Here is a 22,604-nt window from a genome sequence, read left to right as displayed (position 1 = left end):
GAATTCCAGAGCAGCCATTCTTGGTCCTGTTGTGCTCATAGTCCCACGTGGGGATGGAGGGAAGGCCCGGAGGCAGCTGGGTCATCTGCAAGCAGAGTGAAGGGCCTTTCCCGGCTGGTGGTCCAAACCTATAGTGCTTTTAGTCGGAAGAGGCCAGGAAGTGGACCCAACAGCCCCTCCCCCGGCACACCTTTCCCAAAGGGGCGGGGCAGGTGGGGGATCCCAGTCTGCCATTTGGGCATGACCTCCAGGCCTGCCAGGGAGTTCACGGCAACCCTGGACCTGACTCAAGTTATCCCTAGTCCAACTCACAACTGGAGGCCCCCACCAGCCTTGTGTTGCTCTCAGGACAATGGTGACTTCATTTGGGGTGGGAGCATGCTACACTTGTCATGGATCTCCCTCCCCCCCCCCAGCTGTGCTGCTGAGCCCCCTTCCTTGGGCCAATGGCAGAAGGAGAGAAGGCTGGCGATGTCCTTATTTCACACAATGGAAAGCACAAGGAAGGTTTGCAATCTATTTCATGCATTTTCCACAGGAAATATTTACAGCAAAAATACAAAATTACTGGGAATTTTGTTAAACAAGCCTGAGATTTTTAGAGATCTGTGATCATAGCAAAGCCAAGTCTGAATGGGCCCTTGATGGTGCAGCTCTGGGAGGAGCATTCAGAGAGACCACAGTTGCAAAGCAAAAGGGGTTTCTAAAGACAGCAGTTGAAAGCTTGGCTCCCACGGCTGGTGAGACCGATGCCATCGGAGGTTTGATGAGATGTAGGAGGCTTGATTTCCTCAGGGGCGTGGAGGATATCCTCGCCTGCACACACCGGAGATAGCCTGCCCAGAACAGATCCTGCCTGGGGCAGACAAAAGCAAAAGCAGAGCGTCAAAGGCCTGTGTCGGCCTGGGCTGTGGGATTCCCTGCTCAAATCCAAGATGCCTGGGTTGATTGTGACGTCAGCACTGACCATGGCAAGGGTCTCCGGGGGCGGGCCCTGCCCTTGGACATTGCTTTATAGAGGCTGAAGAGGCTGCCATACTCCTGGACTCTTCTTCTGGTTGCTTAAAAGGGACTTTGCTGAAGATTAGGAAGCCCAAACCAGGCCCTGGAGCTGGATCTCCCCTCTCCATTTCCATTTCCATTCGGTGGGGAGGAGGGATGCCTGGGGTCCAGATATGCAACATGCACTGGAGGGAGGCAAGGAGGATGCAGCCCTGTTCTCAAGTAAACGTGATCTCTCGTGAACATCACACTCCAAACCAGGACAATCGTAGGCTGGGGGTAGCAGCCAAGCCATTCATAGCTTCCTGGGAAACAGCATTTAAGCAATCAGAGAACATACATGGGGCTTAGCCTCTATTTTGGGCCCATCAGGTCTGGGCCTTCCTCCTGACACTCTTGGCTATTTGGGTCCTTGTGAGAAGTGAACCGATCTGGCAGACTGGAAGATGTAGCATTTCCAGAGTAGGAGAAGGCCCCGTGCCGAACACTGGAGATGTTGGTCTCCATGCTGCTCTCAATTCTGCAGGTGCCCAGAATCTCCTGCAGGGTCCCCTGACTCAGACAGCCCACATCGTGCAGGATTCGACAAAAGTCATGGCGGAACCGGATGCCCACGAAGGCGTAGAGGATGGGATTCAGGCAGCAGTGGCTGTAGGCAAGGACCTCGCTCACAACAATGGCACTGCTCAGCCCCTGTTCAAGCATACAGGACTTCCCTGTGACCTCCAGCTTGGTGAGTGTGTCCCAGAAGATGACCACATTGTAAGGGGTCCAGCAAAGCAAGAAGACACTTGTGACCGCAATGGCCACCTTCACGGCTTTTTGCCGCTGGAGGCGCTGGGACTGGCAGAGGAGTCTCACAATGGCTGTGTAGCAATAGCACATGACCCCCAATGGTAGGAAGAAGCCCACCAGGTGGTAGAGGAAGCGCTTGGCCAGCCAGGAGTTGAAGCCATGTGTGCCATACTCCCTGAAGTAGCAGACACTCAGGTTGTGGCTTTGGGACCAGACCTCTGTGAAGAGCAGGTCAGGCACAGTCAGCAGAAAGGAGAGCAGCCAGATGCCCAAGCAGGTCAGATGGATGGAGAAGCCACGCTGCTTCTGGAAGGTCTGCAGGGCGCAGACCACAGCCAGGTAGCGGTCCACACTGATGCAGCCAAGCAGCAGGCTGCTGCTGTAGAAGCTCATCCGGTTGGTGGCACTCAGCAGCTTGCAGAGAAAGAGGCCGAAGACCCAGCCCACCAACCTCTCCACCGCGCCAAAGGGGAAGGTCAGCAGCAGCAGCACGTTGGCCAGGGCAAAGTGGAGTAGGAAGAGCTCTGTGGAAGTGCGGGAGTGTCTGTAGCGCCACAGGATGACCATCACCAGAAGGTTGCCCAGGCCACCAAGCAGGAAGATCAGCAGGTGGACGAAGGGCACCAGGACACTCTGCAAGGGCTGCCCGGGGCTGCCCTCCGCCTCAGGACACACATAATCCTCGTAGGAGTCGTTCCCTTCTTCGGTTGGGTAGTCAAGGGTCTGGGAAGAGAGTAACAGGGAAAGGGGATTTATGGGGCAGGGACTTCTGTGTGCTGGTCCTTGCAGAGAGGGGCTGCTATCCAGACTCTCCCATTCCCCATCCTTGCCTCCTCCAATGGTGGGGACAATCATGCCACGGGCACTGGACAAACGGAAGATCAAGAAACAACTGCCCACTGATATCTAGGTGGCCCCAGATTGCTTCTAGAGGCACCTTTTACTTTTGTCCCTCAAGATACTTAAAAGTAACTTCTGCATGTCTGAAGCAGACGAGTGAGTTGCCCCCCCTTTAAAAAACCTCATTTCCCAGATCCCCATTCCAGCCTCAGGTGCTGCAATTGTCTTCATGCTGACCTAGCGGAGCAGGATGGGAGCAGGATGAGTCACCACAGTGGGGGCTGCCCCAAGTGCTCTGGCCACAGAAGAGAGCCTGTGCTAAACAGCCAACAAGAGGGCAATGAACACCACCCTCTCCGCTGGCTGCAGGAGCAAACAGACGGAGGCTTTCCTCATTGGCACAACCACTGGCTGGCAGGTAAGCCAGTGGAGCCGGGAGATTCTTCCTAGTGTGGAGAGAAGTTGATTCAAGGGTTCTTTTCCCCAAAGAGGGAAAAATTCCCTCAGCTCATTTACTTGCACTCTTAATATTTTGGATTTTCTCCTCTCTTTTTGAGGGGGGGGGGTCATTTCCACAAATCAATTAAATTTTGTTTATTCATTTTTCAAACCAAACCTTTGCCAGGCCTTTGAAGGTTTTTAATAATGTGCAAAGCTGCTGTTTCAAAAGGTGAAGAGGAAGCAGATGTTGAAATCAAAGGGGTGTGTGTTCATTGCAGTCTTTCCTTAAAGAAGAAGTTGTGCAGTTTCAATTGTTGAAGTAACTTTGAATTTAAAAATGAAGTTGCAAGCCAGGAAGCCAATTGCAATCTTAGAACTGAATCCCATACTCCTGCTCAAAAGTCAGCCCCATACAGAGTCCTGCTATATGATGCTGTAGGTATCTCAAGAAAGCAGGAGAGGAACATGAACTGGAAACACAAGTGAGGAAGAAAGCAAGTATGGTGTCAGGGTGCAGGGAAGTATTTATCCTTTTTACTCCTCAAAGGCTGAAAGCCCCCCCCCCACAGTCAGTTCACCCTTTTCCTCCTTCCATGGCACTGGCGGTGGGGAGGGCACACACAGCAATGCAGATACATTGATTACACATTAATCCCAAAATGGTTGGGATCCTCTATAAAATCCCAGTTTATAATCCAAACTCAACTCAATTTTCAAAGTAGTTTCAATTAACAAGTTTATCCAAATATTCTGTTTGCAAAGAGAAGCAATCTAATGTGCTTTTAACCAGATGGCCATGAGAATTCCTTGGCCAGAAAATGAACTGGCCTTGAAAAACAAGCCAGAGGTGGCTGTTCCCTAAATACCACCCAAGGTGCCCAACCCTGCAGAGCTGCTGCTTTGAGGTGCACCCAGCCAGTTTGGTTGCAGCAGGGTGGGGACCCTCATCAGCCCTGGCTGAGGGGACAGGAGAGGGAAAAAGGGAAGTCAGCTGTTCTCTCTTCTCCCCTAGGGGACTGAGGGGTTCTGGTGACTGGCCCTCAGCGGAAATCTCACAGGCCCTGCAGATGGCTGCTTCCGCTGATATCAAAGCCCATCATTCTTTTGCAGAGGGGCTTGGATCTGTGTGTTCCTTTTGACTTGTCTCCACTTTAAGGAGTCCTCCAGGCTTCTTCCAACCCTGCCTCTCCCATTGCACTGGGGGGGGGGGGGTTTCAGCTCCAGCACCTTCTCTGTGTGAATGCTTTTGGAAATTAGTAAAAAAAAAAGAAAAAGGGAGGGGTAAGCAGTCACTTCCTTCTGAACATGGCCCTTGAGTTTTTTTGTAACACGCCCGCAGGGGTCAATTCCAACTCAGAAGACAAGGGGGCCCAAAACAGGAAGACCAGGCAGAGATGCTGCAGAGGAGAATCAGCAGCTCTTTTCTGGCCCCACTCGGTCTGTGGCTGGCATCTGGTTGCTTTAGCACTTGCACCCAACCTTCCCCATATGCACATGGACACCCATGTGGATGTTGAGCGTTTGGCAGCACCAAGGGGCTTCCAGCCAAGGAAGCCATGAACCCCATTGTCCCATGGGTAAAGGACTGGAGGAGGTGAAAGCACCCTGCATCAGAGGGACCATGGCTGGGCAATCCAGGTTCTAGGGCCAGGTGCTCTCCTGCCCGAATGATAAAAGCCAAGTCTAGGGGTCTCTTGAAGACGTCCTGGCTGCACACCTCACAATCGAGATACAATCTCCCTCCCAATAGAATTCAGCCCAAGGGCAAAAAATTAGCACTCCTGCACCCTCCAGAGGGATTCTTCATCCTTCAGGCCAGGCCCAAGCAGCTTCTCTGGCCTCAGAGGCTCCTGCCCATTGGGCTATCTCTGCCTCTGCCCTGTTCAAAGAGCAGCCCAGGTCTTTGTCAGAGCTGCTGGCAACACTCACCCAGTTCATGACGTTCTCCAGGGTGACCCTAAACTCGGCCATGATTAGGAAGCAACACGCAGGGATGCTCACCCTGTTGTTAGTTCAGCAGAGAAATGATCAGGTGAGGAAGGGCCAAACAAGAGCAGGAGCACCCTGATTTGCAAGCCAAATTAAGTTTCAAGATTCTTATTACATAAAACCACTTTTTAAGAAGTTTCCATCTTCTGTTAGAGTAGAAGGTGACTCAACCCAAGCCAATCAGGTGTGTGATGTGCAGCTTCCCTTTGTGCACACCAGATGTGGATATTCAGGTCTTGTTTCCACCGTTATTTGCCCCGCCCCTCTAGTTTGTTAAGCTATACAGAAACTGTACCAATTAACTCCTTGTAAAATTTGATTTATTCAGATAGGAAATTACATGTCTATCTGCTGGAATTGGTTATATCTAATTTAATGAACAGAAAGACGAGGGATGACAAGATAGTAGCCTTCCAATATTTGAGGGGCTGCCACAAAGAGGGGGTCAAGCTATTCTCCAAAGCACCTGAAGGCAGGACAAGAAGCAATGGATGGAAACTAATCAAGGGAGGAGCAACCTGGAACTAAGGAGAAACTTCCTGACAGTGAGAACAATTAACCGGTGGAACAACTTGCCCCCAGAAGTTGTGAATGCTCCAACACTGGAAGTTTTATTTATTTATTTATTTAATTAGTTTTATATACTGCCCTATTCCCGAAGGACTCAGGGCGGTTTACAGGGCAAAGTTAAAAGACAAAATAAGAGTTAAAATAGAATTAAAATAAGATTAAATAACAATTAGTAGCCCAAAGTTTAAAAATTTAAAAACTTTAAAAATTAAAACCCCTCAGTCCAGGCCAGATAAATCAAATAACCAAGTTTTTAGGTCCCGGTGAAAAGAAAGAAGGTCGGGGGCGGTCCGGAGTTCCACAGGCAGATGTTCCACAGGGCAGGCGCGCCCACAGAGAACGCCCCTCCCCTGGGGATCACCCGCAGGCAGTCACTGACCTGCGGTACCCTAAGGAGGCCCTCCCTGTGGGAACGCACAGGACGATGGGAGATTGATGCTGGAGGCAGGTGCTCCCTGAGATAATCCGGACCCATGCCATTTTTAATTTTAAAGAAGAGATTGGACAACCATCTGTCTGAAATGGTGGGTTTCCTGCTCGAGCAGGGGGTTGGACTAGAAGACCTCCAAGGTCCCTTTCCAATTCTGTTATTCTGTTCTGTTCTTATCAGACTGGGCAAAGATCCCTTCCAGGACTGGGCTTTGTTAATGTCACACCTATGAATTTATATAATGGGAACAACGTTCCTAGGAAGTTGGTAATTCCTGAATTGGAGTTTTATTCCTAATTGGGAACAAGGTTTAGCCGGTGTCCTTATTCCCAGCTTGCTGGTGCTGCCGGCGCTGCCGGGCTGTTATGAAAAAGATCCTCACCACTAAATATTGACGCTTTAGGTATAAGATGACTGTGCTAGAATTCACAAGCCCGTTCAGCGTCCCCGGTGGATTCTGCCGCCAGAGCTCCCAGGCCAGCCCGCCCGCCCGGCGTCTTCGCCCGGCACCCAGGCGGGCTCCGGTGTCCGTCCTGCGCGATCCCCCTCCGGCAGCCGCTCAAACGCCCGCGGGCTTCCCTCGCTAGGGGCCGCGGAGGCCACCCGGGGAGGAGGGTTTTGCGGGCACCGAGAGAACCTCCCTCGGCTCGGCCAGCACCGGACAGGCAGCCCCGGGGACGACGCCGGGCCGCGCCGAAGAGCCGCCTCCACCGCGGGCCCCGGACGGGAGCAGAGCCGCCCCTCCAGCAGCCGAGCCGAGGGAGCCGCGCGGGCGGGGCGGCTCGCAGAGTCCTCCCGCGGCAGGGGGGCGGGGGGGCGGGGCGACAGCTCTTAGGCGTCGCCGGGCGCCTGCGCGGCCGGGCGGTGGGTGTGGCTCGAGGGGGTGGAGGAGGAGGAGGAGGAGGAGGAGGAGGACGCGCGCGCGCCAGGACGGAAGGAAGGAGGAAGGGAAGGGCCGCCATCTTGTTGTCGCGTCGCCGCCGCCGCCGCCATAGTCCGAGCGGAGCCACGGCCGACGGGCTGCGAGACGGGCCGAGCCGGAGCGGGAAGCGAGCGCGGCCGACCGGCAGGCAGGTAGGCGGGCGGGGGGAGCTGCTGCGGCCGCCCTGGGCCGGCGGAGAAGGGCGCTGCTCACCCAGGCTCGGCGGCGGCGGCGGCCGGGTGAGTGGGCCTTTCCGGCGCAGCGAGGGCCGGGGCCGAGCGTCTCTCTGCCCATCTGGCCGAGGCTCCGCGGAGCGCGGGGCCGAGAGCGCCCCGCCTTCGCGCCGCTCGACTCCGGAGCGAGGCCTACCGCACGTCCTGCGGGCGGCCTGGCCAGACGCGAGGCCGAGGTTGCCGCCGCCGGCCGGGCCTGACACAAAGGCCGGGAAGCGCGCCCCTCGCAGGGCTGCCTGAAGCAGCGGCCTTGACCCCGGGCGGAGCCAGCGGGGGGCCGGTGTTGAGAGGCCCCTCAGCGGCGCAGCTTGGCGGGGAAGCTTCCCCAAGCGGAGTCCGTTTAAAGGCGTGGGAGGGACGCTGCCCTCCGCCAATGGGCGCCTTGTGTCCCCGGCCCGTCCGTCCGTCGCCCCCAGGAGGAGCCTGCCGCCCCAGAAGGCCGCTCTTCGGAGGGGAGCCGGGACTGGGGTTGGCGGCCTTTGAGGTTACTTGCATCCCCCGAAGGGGATGCGGGAAGCAACTGCAAGTACTAACGGCCTTCTCTTGTCTTATTTTCAGATTGAAGTGAGTAGATTGGACCGAACGCAAGCGTGTTGGAAGACTTTAAAAAGTTGATCCACAGTGCATCAGCGCAAGTGACTGGTTTATCTTGAGTGACTTTACAGGTGCTTGCCTGTGTTGCAATAAGAGACTCATATATTGAGCAGGACCTAATTTATCTCTTCATCTTGGAGAGTCTAATAAACTATTACAGTTTCCGTACTCGCAACTGTTTGGAAGTTGAAAGACATTTAAAAGGCAAACATGAGTACGGCCAGAACAGAGAACCCTGTTATAATGGGTCTCTCCAGTCAAAATGGACAGCTGAGGGGCCCAGTAAAACCTGGTGGTGGTCCAGGAAGCGGGGGGACACAGGCTCAGCAACAGATAAACCAGCTGAAACATCCCAACACAATCAACAATGGCACTCAGCAGCAAGCACAGAGCATGGCCTCCACTATCAAGTGAGTTCTTGTCTAGAGCATCAGCAGCCATCTTGAGACACCCAGAATGTCCTCCAAGTTTTGGCTTCAGGGTGGAGTGCGAGCTCTTACCTTCTTGTACCTGGTTTATCAACTACAGCAATATTTGGTGTTATTTCTGAATTGCATTTGTCATATTTTAGTTATTCATCCTTTGCTTCGTATTGTTACTACATAATGCTTGTCAGTCGCACAGGGTGACTTATTTTTTTAAAAATACAACTTTCCTGTAACCTGCACAGAGTTGAATTTAGCACAGGATGAAGTAAAGGGTAACAATATCCTGCACAGAGTTTAATTTAGCATGGGATGAAGCAAAGGGTAACAATATCCAGCTGTTAGGAGACCCTTAAGAAAGGCTGCCTGCTAAGCAACCTGGAGACTTCCTAGCTCTGCTGGATTTCTATGAATGGGAACCTCCACAACTGCAGACACCCCCCTCCCCACACTGCAATAGAGGTCCTTGATACCTCTGTTAACTGGAAGCCCGGGTGAATGGAGAAGCACATTTGCTTATTAAATTTACATGTCACCAATCTTACTATCAAAAGAACTTTGGGCAGCATACTGGGAAAAAAGCTCCAGTGATTTGGGACAGGTGCTTTAGAAAGCATTAAAGGAAAGAACTAGCACATTAAATTCAACTCAACATGCTAAACCTTTGGACTATCACTAGAACTGTTTTATGTTTATCAGAACTGACATTGAGTTTCCTCAGCTAAAATCGGGTCAGTTTGCTTGCCGCATTAGGGATCAATTAAAGTAGATAATCAACATAGATAATCCTGTATATTTGGGAGGTTTCCTTATTAGTAGCAAGTTTATTAAGTACCATTGTTGTATCAATGGAAATGGAAGTGGTGAATCATGTAATTGCTTCAGAAGATTTCCAAAGAGTTACCCAGCCTAAAACAGGTAATGTTTGGATCATATTGGTGCAAGTATCTCTGGTGTATCTTTTCTGGAGGAAATGGTATTGATTCTTTTTAACAGAACATTTCTTTGCAGTAGTTTGCCTTGATCCTGTGGTCCCTGCCCATTTAAACCAAACACTCCAACCTGCCTGGTTTGATAGAACTATGAAAGGAAGAGTACGGTGGGATGATCTGTTGTTTTACATAGAGCCAAATAGGAAGACTGGGACTTCCCAGGGAAAACAACCAACCGTCTTCCTGCTTAGAGTAACTGCTCTGGGGGTAGTGGCAGACATGGCAGGACAGGGCCTTCTGCCACAGCTGAACTAGATTACTGCAATCCGCTCTAGAGAGATTTTGGAGCACCGCCAGGCTGTCCTTGTATGCATCCTGGCATGTCAACAGTGCTTGTATTCAAGACCACAGGTCTTCAGTCCTGATGCATAGCTCACCATTCTGGAGTACCCATTGCTTACTCAATGTTGGGAAAGTAGCTTCAATTATGGTCTGTTGCATTTTTCACATTTGAAAACAATGATTGTGCAGTGAGGAGTTGAAAGTCAATCTAGGCTTTTAACACACCATGATGTAGTGGCTAAGGTCCTGAGGAGCACTGGTACAAATACACTTTGAACAGTGGGAGCTGTTGATTTTTGTGCAGGCATATGTTACCAATTGTGTGTATCTTACTAAAACGAAGACTGCTGTTTTGAAATATGAAGAAAAAGATAAATAACTGTGACTGAACTTAAAGGTTATTCAGTAGTATATGACATGTTCAGATCCTCTCCACATTCTCCATTGGTTGCTTAATGCTGCGTTAACGCTTGTTTACACTGACTTAAAATGATGAGACTGACTTAAAATAGCCTTTGCTTCCTATGTCATGAAGAGTTTGTCAGATTCTAGGTGGATTAAAAGGGCTGTTTTGTATTTTTCAACCCTGAGGATGATGGTATTGTGTGATATAGAGATGTGGCTTGACAAAATCAGATCCAATAGCTAATACAGTTTTCTCATTTAGACCTGGCGATGACTGGAAGAAGACTTTAAAGCTCCCTCCAAAAGACCTGCGAATCAAAACGTCGGTAAGGGCTTTCTAAAATTTTAAACATGGGAAATGAAGTGGTAGTGATGCTTGATGTCAGATATTCGTTTTCATTGAAGTGCAAGATTTCAAACTGATTAAATCACATTTGTCGTACAAAATCTACAATGAGATAGGTTGCCTACTTTCTATCTACTTGCTGGCTCTGAAATTACATCATCTCAAAACATCTCTTGCAAGCAACGGCTACCTGCTGTACGTGATGCAGCTAATTACAAACAACCATCTTTAACAGAGGGCCTCCTCAGGGTGCCATCGGCTAGACAGTGTCAGCTGGTGACCCTCAGGGGGAGGGCCTTCTCTGTGGGAGCGCCAGCCCTGTGGAACCAACTTCCCCTTGAGCTCCGGATGGCCCCGGATCTCCGGTCCTTTCGCCGCAGCCTTAAAACACTTCTTTTCCATCAGGCTGACCTGGACTGACGACAGGGATTTTAAAATGTTTTTTAATTTTTAACTTCAATTTTAATTTATTCTATTGGGGCTGTTAATTTAATTCTTTTTAACTTTTGTATCGTATTTTATTGTTGTTAGCCGCCCTGAGTCCTTCGGGAGATAGGGCAGCGTATAAGTCCCAATAATTAATTAATTAATTAATTAATTAATTAATTAATTAATTAATAGGTAAAACTAAAAGAAAAGCATATATATTCCCTTCCTGCCCCATGCATCACAGTTCTGAATAAAATGCAGCAGCAGTGGGCATAGACTGCAACTTACCTTGAATTTAAATGCTACCCCACCCCCTACTATCATTGACACACACACACACACACACACACACACACACACAGTTTTATCAAGGACACATATTTTTTAGATTTTAATACTACAGTCTTGCCCAGCCCAGTTTCTCTGCTTCCCACTAACTTTGTTTTCTAGAATTTCTTCAGTCCCTGGGGGAGAGTTAAGGCACATCAGAATACCCATCCTCCTGCTGGGCTTAGCCTCAGAATGCCCTTTGCATTGAGATTGACATTGCATGAGTTAATGATTCTGCTTTGCTTCTCCAGGATGTGACCTCAACAAAAGGAAATGAGTTTGAAGATTATTGTCTGAAGCGGGAGTTGCTAATGGGAATTTTTGAAATGGGCTGGGAAAAGCCGTCTCCCATTCAGGTTAGTCACCTATAGTGTAAGTTGAGCAAGTTTAGTAAATTATTATTAATGAATGGAAATTTACTGTGTATACATTATGGGGGAAATATTAGGCTTTGGATTCCCATGCCACAGGATGTTGTGTCGAGTGCTATCAGCTTCTGAAACTCTGCCTTATTGTCTTGTTTAAACCAGGGCTTTTCAACCTTATCACCCATTGTACCACTTTTAGGATCTGGCAACATCCGAGTACCACCAGTCGCCTAGCAAGGTGTCAAAAACTTGATGACCAAAAAAGGAAAAACGGGGGGAAAAAGTCCTCAACTTACAACAGTTCGCTTAGTGACTGTTCGAAGTTACAATAGCACTGAAAAAAGTGCCCCCCAAGCCACAGCCAAGCAAGACACCTGTCTGCCCACCCAGCGGCACTCTTCCTCCTATCCAAGGTTTTCATTGTTCTGAGCATTGTTCTGAGCATACAACTTTTCTAGGATGGTCGTGTACCACCTGCCAGGTGCCAATGTACCACAGGTGGTACCCGTACCACTGGTTGAAAAGCCCTGGTTTAAATTGTACGCATTCTGCACGCCTACAAGGCTGATGAACCTGTAGTAGGGAAAGGAGGGTTAGGATCTCTTCCTTCACGTTTTCTCTCACGCCACCACTCTTCATAGTCTCTTGCCACTCATATCTTTCCTTTCCAGGAAAAGAACACTTTTCTCTGTGCATGAGATGATAGGAACCATCATTGGATGCCTTCCTCTTAGCGAAAGCCATCCCAGTTGAAGAACTCAGTCTTGTGCATATTGAAAGGGCCTTTTCGTGCGAGATGGAGAGCATAGGGTCCCTGGAATAAAGGGCTGAGATTTCTCACGCCTTCATTGGGTCTAGCTTTTGTTTCTTCTAGTGCCCGGTGTCAAACTCACAACGTCACGTGACGTGTCATGATGTATCACAACTTTTTTTCCCATTGCTGGCAATGGGGTAGGCGTGGTTTCACTATTATGCTTCCAGCCTGTGGGCTGGTAGTTTGACACCCCTGTTCTAGTAGTAGATGGAATTAGAACAAAACAATTCATGTTTCCAGTAGGCTTCTTTATGCTACCAGTAGTGATTTTTTGAATCAGTAATTAATGTTATTGTTACTAGAGCAGAAATATTCCTGTCTCCAAACCCAACCTTTTCAGTCTAGAGAGACAGATGGAAAAAAACTACACATAGATGTTTGTGTCATGCAGGCTACTGACCATATAGAAGACATCAGAAGTCCATATCATCTTCGTGCTTTTCAACATTTGTATGCCTACATAGTTAAGGCCCCAGAGCCTTGTTGACTTTGGAGGAAGTTGGTGATTGTGTGTCAGGGTCAATTCCTTGCCAGATGGCTGCCATGTGTAAATCGGTTCTGTAGGCTATGATGATTTGACTATGTACTGGCACTTGGTCCTCCTCTCTTTCAGCTGGGAATGAGAACATAGCTGCAAGCAATTAACCTTCCTGCCTTTTCATCTAAAGTGTGGCCCTTTTCTCCTTTTGTTTTTACTCTTCATGTTTGTATCTTCTAACAGCTATGTTGTATTTTTTGCTTCTACCTCATTCAAAACCTTACTTTCTCTTCCCTTTTCTCATGCTCCTTTTCAGGAGGAGAGTATTCCTATTGCTTTGTCTGGAAGGGACATCTTAGCCAGAGCTAAGAACGGGACCGGCAAGAGTGGCGCCTACCTCATTCCCTTACTTGAAAGGCTTGACTTAAAGAAGGACCACATACAAGGTCAGTGGAAGATGCCAAGCCACATGGACTCAGGTGGCAATAGGTCTTCATCTTCATTTTTGGCAGCTGCTGAGCCAGCAGTGTGCAGCAGCAGCCAAAAAAGCTAATACAATCCTGGGCTGTATAAACAGAGGCATAGAATCAAGATCACACGAACTATTGGTATCACTTTATAAAACTCTTGTGAGACCACAGTTAGAATACTGCAACCAATTTTGGTCACCGTAGTACAAAAAAGATGTTGAGACTTTTGAAAAAGTTCAGAGAAGAGCAACTAAAATGATCAAAGGCCTGGAGAATGGGGACATATGAAGAACGGCTGAAGGACTTGGATTGTTAGCTATGTAATGGCTTCACTTTTGTGAAAGAAAAAGGAAAAAAGTACAGAAGTTTTTGGGTCACTATTACATTTTAACTGGAAGGGCTTGAAGGATTTCACAGTGAAACTGCAGCTGCCGTGGCTGCTAACAGTAGTGTCTTTGTTTTATGTAGGTAGAAGACCCAGAGACTGCTGGGCCCCCATTCAGCCTTCCCTCCTCTTTAGTCCCTTGAGAGCACCCTTGCCTTCCCCTACGTAGTTTGCTCCACTGAATCCACTGAAGACCTGGTGCACCAGCATTGTTCTTTCAGTTGGGAGGGCCTCACTGCAATTTTCTTAGTTTTAGAGCATTAGATAAACACTCCACACGCTGGTCTGTATAGTGAGAAATGTGACTTGGAAGGTACTTCTGCGTTACTCTGAACCTTGGAAAAGCTGATAAAACATTAGAATGGTTCACCTTCCATTAGCTTTACAGCAAACTGGACTCTGTCAGCTCAAGGCCACTGGCCTAGTTGGTCTCCCTTAAAGGTCTTTGTAAGCTAGAAAGGACATTTGGATTTCTGAACATCTTAAAGTTTAGCACTCACTGGACATATATTAACATAAGAATCCTCCAGGATCATGGAATAAGAGTGCCTCAAATTATTTCTTGTTTGACAGCAATGGTGATTGTTCCCACAAGAGAACTTGCCCTGCAAGTCAGTCAGATCTGCATCCAGGTCAGCAAACACATGGGAGGAGCCAAAGTGATGGCAACCACAGGGGGAACCAATCTGCGGGATGATATAATGAGGCTTGATGACACAGGTAGGACCTCCTGTGGCAAGAGTTCTTTTCTGCCAGTTTTTTATCAGAGTGCCTGATAACCTGCTCTTCTTTCTTGCAGTGCATGTAGTGATAGCCACCCCAGGAAGGATTCTGGATCTCATCAAAAAGGGGGTAGCAAAGGTGGACCATATCCAGATGATTGTCCTAGATGAGGTAATGTTTAAATGTCTGAACTTCATGAGTTACAGTCTGAGCCTTCCACTACCAAGTTAGCTATCCTGGGTGCTTTTTGTGGATTTTGGTCAGTGGCAGCTTGAATTCAGGGCTCATTTCCTTAGTGCAGCTGGAAAATGAGGCCTTCTGTGGCTGGCTAAGAAACATTATTTTAACATAAGCTGGGAGGGTTGGTTAAACACGGAACAAGTTCCCCAATGGCTTTAACTTTGAACTGCCCCCTTTTTTATTATGTATTTATTTTGCAGGCAGACAAGTTACTGTCTCAAGACTTTGTGCAAATAATGGAGGACATTATACTCACTCTACCTAAAAACAGGCAGATTTTGTTGTACTCGGCCACTTTCCCTCTAAGTGTGCAGAAGTTTATGGTGAGTTGAATGAGCCCAACTTCGCATAACTGAGCAAAGGGTGAAGTACGGTTGTTCTTGCCACACTGCAAGCCACAGGCAGTTTATTCAGTGACCATTGGGAGTTACAATAGCACTGAAAAAAGTGACGTTTTTCACATGGCTATTGCAGCATCCCTGTGGTCACGTGATCAAAATTCATATGCTTGGCAGCTGATTCATATTTATGACGGTTGCAGTGTCTTGGGGACATGTGATCCCCTTTGAACTTTTGACAAGCAAAGTCAATGGGGTAGCCAGATTCATTTTAACAACCGTCTTACTAGCTTAACAACTGCAGTGGTTTACTTGAACAGCTGTGGCAAGAAGGATTATAAAATGGGGCAAAGCTCACTTAACAAATGTCTCCCTTAGCAACAGAAATCTTGGGCTCAATTGTGGTCATAAGACAAGGACTACCTGTACATGCCAGAATGCTTCTTTTTCAGAATTCCCACTTGCAGAAGCCCTACGAGATTAACTTGATGGAGGAGCTGACTCTGAAGGGGGTGACCCAATACTACGCTTATGTAACAGAGCGCCAGAAAGTGCATTGCCTCAACACGCTGTTTTCCAGGGTAAGAAGTAAGATTTAAGCTACATTGGGTTTAAACAATAACCAAAGTGACCAAGTGAAAGAAATCCTGTAAAATATTGCTTAAATAGTTTTATTTAACTACTTGTACAATTTCTATTTTTGCTTCTTTAGTCCTTCAGGTATTGCCTTGTTTTTGTGCACCTCGCCCCAGGATTCATAGTCTAATGCACAGGTGTCAAACTCGATCATGTCACGTGATGTATCGTGACGTTTTTTGCCTTTGCAGACCCGGGGTGGGCATGGCCTGCCAGTTTGACACCCCTGGTCTAATGTATTATCTACTTATTTTTAAGTTCCTTTGCAATTTAGAAGCAGAATACAATATAACACTTTACTGTCTTTACATTTAGCTCCAAATAAATCAGTCCATCATCTTCTGTAACTCGTCCCAACGGGTTGAATTGTTAGCTAAGAAAATCTCCCAGCTGGGATACTCCTGCTTCTACATTCACGCAAAGATGAGACAGGTCAGTATGCTGTTTGGAGCAATTAATATCAGTTGAATTTTAGGGGCTAGTTGTAGGGGGGAAGAATAGTATTGGATCTCTTTCCAGAAGCTTCATATACTCAGCCTGAACAGAGGTCCCAGGGTGAATGTCAAAAGAGCAGCTAGTCTTGTGAATTGCCCAGTATTCTTGTATTAGAGGTGCATCAGAATACTGAAGGACAAAATCTGGGCTTCGGTCAAGAGTAAATTGGTGAAACTTTCCCAATTCTTTTCTAGGAGCACCGCAATCGAGTGTTCCACGACTTCCGGAATGGCTTATGCCGCAACCTTGTTTGCACTGGTGAGTATCCTGTCCTTTTCCATAGCTTGCATGTTGTCCAGAAAGGCTCTTTACTAACTAGGCAGTTTGAGTGCTGCATTTTTGGAATTAGTTAAGCTACTTTTAGCAACTGGATATTGCAAAATTAGGAGGACAGTCCCAGGTATTATTTTTTAAATAGACAGGGGCAATGTTGCTTTTAAGGATGAGCTGGAAGCTGCAATTAGTAACAGCTCAATTTTTGTCAATGAGAGCTGGTATTAGTGTATATCAGCAGCACTGGAGGCTCCACATTGTTTACCAGAAGAGTAGAAATTTATTTACTTATATCCCGCTTTTATTATTTTTTCTAAAAAAAACCTCAAGGCAGCAAACATGCATAATACCCTTTCCTACTCCTCTTTTCTCCACAACCACAGTCCTGTGAGGTGGTTTAGGCTGAGAGAAAGGGATTTGTCAGGCACAGGAAAATCAGGAAGTCCAGGCAGTTCAAAAGGATATGAACCCTTATTGCATGCTAAGGCGCTGTACAAGAATTGGAACCACTAAAGGTCCAAGCAAATTGGCGGAAGATAAGAATCAATGGAATTCAAGGTGGGCTGGACCTGGGTCTCTGGTGGGCGGGAAGAGACTGAAGAGTGATGACGCCATCCCACCCTCGGGCTCAGCCTGGTCATCTACCAGATTGGCCCAAGTCAGTCAGCTGGCTTTTGTGCCTCCGGTAGGTTTATCTCAGTTCAGAACGCTGGTTTGACCAGTAAAGTCCTCCATGGCTCCATGCTCAGATCTCTCTGCTCAGCCAGAAGCTACCTGTCAATTTGTACATCCTGCACATCACGTTGGCGATATGAGACAGGGCTAGAAATCAGCGTGTCCAAATCTTGGCTCTGATCCTGAAATAGGATGGTATCATCCTTATAGTCAGAAAAGCAAACAGGACCAAATTGAGATTTTCAACATTTAAGACCATGAATGTAAAAAAAAACACCTCTTTGTCATTTTGGGTTTGTTTTTTTAATTGCAACCATTTTAATGTGATGTTTTATGTTGGCTTGCTTTAATATATATTTTAAACCAGCAATGTTGTTAAGGGATCATTTTATGTTTCTTTTGTTTTCCAAATTGAGGCAGTGTAGCTCAAAAAGTAGAGACTAGGAAGTGGGAAATAGGGAGCCTTTTGCCATCAAAAAAAGAAATCTGTAGGATCCAGTCTTGAAAAATTTTCACTCTAACATTTCTTTGTGCTTGAGGCTACAGAACAATAAAAAAGTTGGATGAGTCTTGTGTTACTTATATAGAAAGTGATTCTGTCGTCCTGAGCCCTTCTTTTTTATACTACTGGATTTTTCTGAGGTGCAAGGTTTGTTTTTCAGATCTCTTTACCCGAGGTATTGATATCCAAGCTGTGAATGTTGTGATCAATTTTGATTTTCCAAAGCTGGCAGAGACATATCTCCATCGTATTGGCAGATCAGGTGAGGGCATTGTTCAATGAAAAATTACAGTCATAGAGTACAAGTAGTTGTTGACCTATGACCACAATTTGGGCCAAAATATCTGTTGCTAAGTGAAGCATTTCTTGAAATAGTTAAGTGAATCACTGCAGTTGTTAATAACACGGTTGTTAAGTGAATCTGGCTTCCTCATTGGCTTTGCTTGTCAGAAGGATGCAAAAGGTGATCACATGACCCCAGTTCACTGCATCCATCATAAATATGAGTCAGTTGCCAAGCATCTGAATTTTGATCACTTGCCCATGCGGATGCTGTAACGGTCATAAGTGTGAAAAATGGTCATAAGTCACTTTTCTCAGTGCCGTTGTAACTTCAGACAATCACTAGATGAATAGTTGTAAGTCGAGAACTATCTGAATTGTCTTTTATGTAAATGGATGTATCGTGATAGGAAATAGAGATTCTTGGCAGCTAGTAGCTAGCATTGATTGCTTCTTCAGTTTTTTAAAGCTGCTGTTGTAGTAAACACAAAAAAATTGCTGACACTTTTGTGTCAGCAAATGATGATCTGAAACTGGAAAACATATATGCTGGGGAGGAAAGCTGGTTACCCCCAATCAGCCACATTTAGTCCTTGTGAAGCAAGCTGCCAGAGTGAAAATCTTCGCTTTTTTCTGTTTGAAGGTCGGTTTGGCCATCTAGGCTTAGCCATCAACTTGATCACCTATGACGATCGTTTCAACCTGAAGAGTATTGAAGAGCAGCTGGGGACAGAAATTAAGCCCATCCCTAGTAACATTGACAAGAGTCTGTATGTGGCAGAATACCACAGCGAGCCTGTAGAAGACGATAAACCATAATTGCTGCGTAGGTATCTGAGGGATACTCGGCGGGCGAGTAACCTGAATTGGGCCCTATTCCACTGGTGTAGCCTGTCCCAGGAGCCTTAGTGGGGCTCTAATGCCGTAGAAGGAAGGAAATGATTAAAGTGCACATCTAGAGGTCTAGCTTTTGACCAGATTGTGCCCACGCTTCTTGGTGTGTGGCTTTGGAACCCAGGGCCCTCCACAGCCTGCATCTCCGAGGCAATGACGGGCAGGACACAGAACGGGCTGGGCCACAGCAGTCAGGCAAGTAGCTTATGGATGCTGTTTCCTTGGTACTAAAGGCCTTGTTCTTTTCTTTTTCTAGGCTTTGCTTAAACAAAAGCTAAAAACCCTTTGATCTGGACACGTGAAACATCATTTCTTGGGGGAGGCCCCTTCTCTTTGAGGGTTTTTCATCTTTTTGTTTTGGAACAATTAAAATTACAGAGCTTTCCCCTCCTTTAAAAAAATTGGCTGTGAAGACAAATGCAGAAGATAGGAAGAAAATACCTTTTGTTTTTCCCACTTGTTTGCACTGTGTGCTGACTGAACATTAGTTGCACTAACTGCTGGTTTTAATTTCTTTGTTTGTGATGGAGTAGAAGAACTCTGAAATGAGAAGATTCCCAAACTCCACCTTCACTGCAATTTCAGATTCACCCACAGCTGCCCGACTGAGTACATTTCAACTTCTCCCTGGCTCCTCATCTGTCTTTTGAGCTAAAGAGCTTGTTACTTATTTGTGCAAAGTGCCTTATGCTATGAGACCATTCAGAAAATCCCTTTTGGATACAGCCCAAGGAGTCGTTTTGGTTCAGGTCAAAGTCTCTTCTCTCTCTCTCTCTCTCTCTCTCTCTCTCTCTCTCTCTCTCTCTCTCTCTCTCTCTCTCTCTCTCTCTCTCTCTCTCTCTCTCTCTCTCTCTCTCTCTCTCTCTCTCTCTCTCTCCCCCCCCCCTTTCCTTCCCCTTCCAGGTGCTGGAAGGTGGGCCTTGTCAGTAGTTTTGTTTGGTTGACTTTCTTTTAATGGAGGAATTGAGATGCAGTTGTTCACCCACTCTGTAAATATGTGTATTTAAGCAAAATAACCTGGATCGCCTGGGTTGATTGAGGGAAACTTCCACACTCTGAGAGGAAAGAGCCACTTGCCAACCAATCTGCAGCAGGAGCCCCCCCAAAACGCCCAGGGGCTCTCGCAGAACACTACAGACTGGCCTCCGCGAGTCTCCCTTGGGGGCACAGCACTTGCTGGGCAGACTTGTCTCCAAGCCATGATGGTTTTTCCTCTCTTACGTGTTCTGCAGAAAATTGGATGTGTATACTTGTATAAACTCTGTAAATATGTGTTTTTCTGTTAAGGGTTCATATAACTTCCTTTTTTTTCTTTATTTGGATGAGGCTTGCTGGCGTTAAAGGGATTATAGATAGATCTTGACAGCAGCTAAAGGTGAGAGGGGCTCAGTTTTATGCAACGCTACTCGATACCAAGCACTGTGACTTCAGGCCTCTAGGTAGGTCTGGCTTGCTTTAGGGGTTGCAATATTTGGAAGAGACCTAGATGTTGGCCAAGGTCCTCTTCCCCTCTCCAAGGAGGAAAAACTACCCTCCAGGGAAGCTGGATTTGTCTTATTGGGGGGTGGGGGAGGCCCATCCACCTTCTTTGTCTCAAAGCAAGGTAGAACCAAAAGCGACTCCGATGAGCCAAAGTCCTAGTCAGCCCTGGCAGCTTCTGGCGATTCTGTTTGAAGCCTGTCCGATGAGAGATTCTGGAGCAGGAAAGGCAAGCCCTCTGCTCTTCCCCCTCGAGGGGGAGGGAAATGTGCTTCCAGTCCAGTAGTGTTGCTTTAAAGTGTGCCCCTCCCAATGTGCTTGATGTTTGGCCTGATGTGCAGGCAGAAAGAGTGAGACTACTCAACCTGTAAACTTCTAACAAATTCCCTGTCGGCCTGCCAGCAGCAGAGTGCCAGGAGGCACCAGGGCAAGCATGGGCTCTCTTGGCTCGGAGAAGACAGAGCCCACCCCAGCCCCCCTTCCTGCCCTGACAAGCTAAGCAGTTCTGATAGAAAGTACCAACTTTTTCCAGCCCTGACCTCAGAGAACTGTGCCTAGAGCCAGGTGCCTCCTGACAACTGTTTGGAAGCGGAACATGTTTTGTCTAAGTAATCGTAGCAAAAGTTGTATTAACGAAAAGCTCTTCTGCTGGGAATTCAATTGAGGCTGCATAAGACGAGCAAGTACTTGGGTGGGACAGCTTGGGGAGCGGGCACTAGTGACCCAAAGCAAAACTTTGCTCTTCTGCAGCAGCCAAGGGCATTCCCAAAGGAGGAGGGAGCAGAGGCAGAATGTGTGCAGCAATCTTGAAACTTGCGAGAACACGTACAACACCTGATTTGGTGCAGTGAGTTGAGGTGGCCACTCTGCCCAGCGCCACGCTCCTCTTGTCACTCTTGAAGCACAGCCTTTTTAAAAGAGAAAGTATTACTTCAGCTGCGGCCGCCTAGCAGAGGAGTGGCCGCAACCTCTGATCACCGTTTTTGGGTAGCTTTGTTTGGGTCAGAAAGCCACCTGACAATGGCTCCTTGTCTCTCAACGGTGAAGAGAGACTTGGAAAGGAAAGATGCTCCAGATATTGACCAGGGGCACCCTGGTCTGTCTGTTTTGTTTTTTGTTTTTTAAACCCCTTCATCTGAAAACGAAGGCTGAGAATTGGATGTCTTACACACAAAGCAGTTGCCAATAGTTTTTCAATTGGTTCAGCAGCTTCTGGGGAAATTTTGAGGACAAATTCTGGGGCCTTTTGTTGCCTTCGCCCCCTCAGGTGACTCAGTGCTGGGACAAAACAAGGCTTTGGCGATAACATCAGTGGGGTCTTCCCAGGACCCCTGCACTTAGTAGAGATGACCTTGGGTGGTGGGTGGGTGGGTTAATTTTTGCTTTTTTTAATTATTACAGAATGAGATGGGAGCATCTTTTCCTACACCCTCTGCTTTTGTGTTTGTTGTTAGAGCTGGATAAGATCATAGAAACTAGACACAAAAGCAGATGAGTTTGATTTGGGCATCTCATTCTACTCTTTATTTTAAGGGTGGGCTTGCTTGCACAGGACTGGCTGAATCTTGCCAATTAAAGAGAGACACCGTTGTGTCCAGGATCTTTGTCTGGGTATGAGTTGTTTCCACCAGTAGTCTGACCTAAGCTGTTGGTGCAAAGCATACCTCTGGACGCTACTTCTGGGGCACAATAATTTGTTCCCTGGCAGGATATGGAAAAGTCAATCCAAGTGGGGTCACAGCACCTTTGCAATGGAAACTCGTCGTATTCTCTAGGGAGGGAACATTGGAGCAGCCAGAGGGAATCAATCAATCTGCTGCAACTCCTTAGGCAACATTCTGGAGTCCTGTGCAAGGGTGGGGGGTGGGGGAGGGAGGATAACACAAAGATACAGCCTTGCTGTATTTTAACCAAGATGTGGGGGTGGCAATGTCTGGAAGAAAATAAGTCAATTTTCCCTTTCTTGAAACTGGAAAATTTGGGGAACATACTTTTTTTTTGTTCAATTCTAGCAATGTTGTATTTCATTGATCCTTGGTTCAGTTCAGACCATGTCCAGTACGAACAGTGAGGGCTAGAATTTGTCAACAAGGGGTGGGTTGGGAGGGGAGGATTATTTTTCGTTTGGAACTGGCAAATGTCCAGCAGAGCTCAGATTTTGGCACAGCGTATGTACACAAGTATATAAAGGAACGCTGTGAACTTAGTGTCAAAAGTGCTGAATTATAAAATTCTGACTTATTTTTAAGAGAATTGGCTCAATAAAAGCTCACTGGGACCTGAACTTGCTTCAGACTCTTCACTTGTACAGCATGCCGCTCTGGCTTGCATCATGGGCACAGAGCATGTCGAGAAGAACGAGCAGAGCAAGGGACTTGCGCCATCAAGCTCTGAAGCTGTTTTTTTTGGGGGGGGAGATGGGGCCCAGGAGAGGAACATCGCTCTGCAAAGGGCTGGGAACATTTCCCTTTCTTTCCAGACAGCTAAGGACCGCCTGGAGGTGGCAGGCATAGCTGCGGGGGCGGCC

At 47.4% G+C, this 22,604-nt stretch overlaps 2 protein-coding genes across 5 annotated transcripts; one reads left to right on the top strand and one right to left on the bottom strand.

Annotated features, from left to right (window-relative positions):
- Positions 1-447: 447 nt before the first annotated feature.
- On the bottom strand, positions 448-6,698 carry CXCR5 (C-X-C motif chemokine receptor 5). 3 transcript variants are annotated; one of them, XM_081333514.1, is made up of 2 exons: positions 6,450-6,698; positions 448-2,520 (listed from the first exon to the last, which is right to left on the bottom strand). In XM_081333514.1, the coding sequence occupies exon 2, from the start codon at positions 2,362-2,364 to the stop codon at positions 1,357-1,359; it is 1,008 nt and encodes a 335-aa protein (XP_081189640.1). In that variant the 5' UTR covers positions 2,365-2,520; positions 6,450-6,698; the 3' UTR covers positions 448-1,356. The 3 variants fall into 3 exon arrangements, 2 of the variants coding, with proteins under 2 accessions (XP_081189640.1, XP_081189639.1); XM_081333513.1 differs by lacking the exon at positions 6,450-6,698 and adding an exon at positions 5,008-5,050; XR_014027184.1 differs by lacking the exons at positions 448-2,520; positions 6,450-6,698 and adding exons at positions 3,195-3,548; positions 5,008-5,086.
- A 271-nt stretch (positions 6,699-6,969) lies between these two features.
- Positions 6,970-22,361, top strand: DDX6 (DEAD-box helicase 6). Of its 2 annotated transcripts, none has more exons than XM_081333818.1 (14): positions 6,970-7,137; positions 7,781-8,226; positions 10,183-10,246; positions 11,277-11,381; positions 13,002-13,131; positions 14,114-14,260; positions 14,340-14,434; positions 14,704-14,826; positions 15,294-15,422; positions 15,793-15,909; positions 16,167-16,230; positions 17,583-17,684; positions 18,348-18,530; positions 18,855-22,361. In XM_081333818.1, exons 2-13 carry the CDS (start codon positions 8,027-8,029, stop codon positions 18,521-18,523), a joined length of 1,452 nt encoding a protein of 483 aa, XP_081189944.1. In that variant the 5' UTR covers positions 6,970-7,137; positions 7,781-8,026; the 3' UTR covers positions 18,524-18,530; positions 18,855-22,361. The 2 variants fall into 2 exon arrangements, with proteins under 2 accessions (XP_081189944.1, XP_081189943.1); XM_081333817.1 differs by having other exon boundaries at positions 6,974-7,141.
- Positions 22,362-22,604: the final 243 nt, after the last annotated feature.

This window comes from Vipera berus (genome assembly GCF_964194415.1).
Source record: "Vipera berus genome assembly, chromosome: 8".
Classification (NCBI taxonomy): domain Eukaryota; kingdom Metazoa; phylum Chordata; class Lepidosauria; order Squamata; family Viperidae; genus Vipera; species Vipera berus.
Note: the sequence above shows the minus strand (reverse complement) of the source record. Positions and strands in the feature narration are given on the sequence as shown.

Excerpts from the sequence above, each read along its gene's own strand:
- DDX6 (XM_081333818.1), top strand. The coding sequence starts at position 8,027 with ATGAGTACGGCCAGAACAGAGAACCCTGTTATAATGGGTCTCTCCAGT. Across the intron at positions 10,247-11,276 it reads ACCTGCGAATCAAAACGTCG|GATGTGACCTCAACAAAAGG; the intron begins GTAAGGGCTTTC and ends TTGCTTCTCCAG. Across the intron at positions 14,827-15,293 it reads TAAGTGTGCAGAAGTTTATG|AATTCCCACTTGCAGAAGCC; the intron begins GTGAGTTGAATG and ends CTTCTTTTTCAG.
- CXCR5 (XM_081333513.1), bottom strand. The coding sequence starts at position 5,049 with ATGGCCGAGTTTAGGGTCACCCTGGAGAACGTCATGAACTGG. Across the intron at positions 2,521-5,007 it reads TGGAGAACGTCATGAACTGG|ACCCTTGACTACCCAACCGA; the intron begins GTGAGTGTTGCC and ends CTCTCTTCCCAG.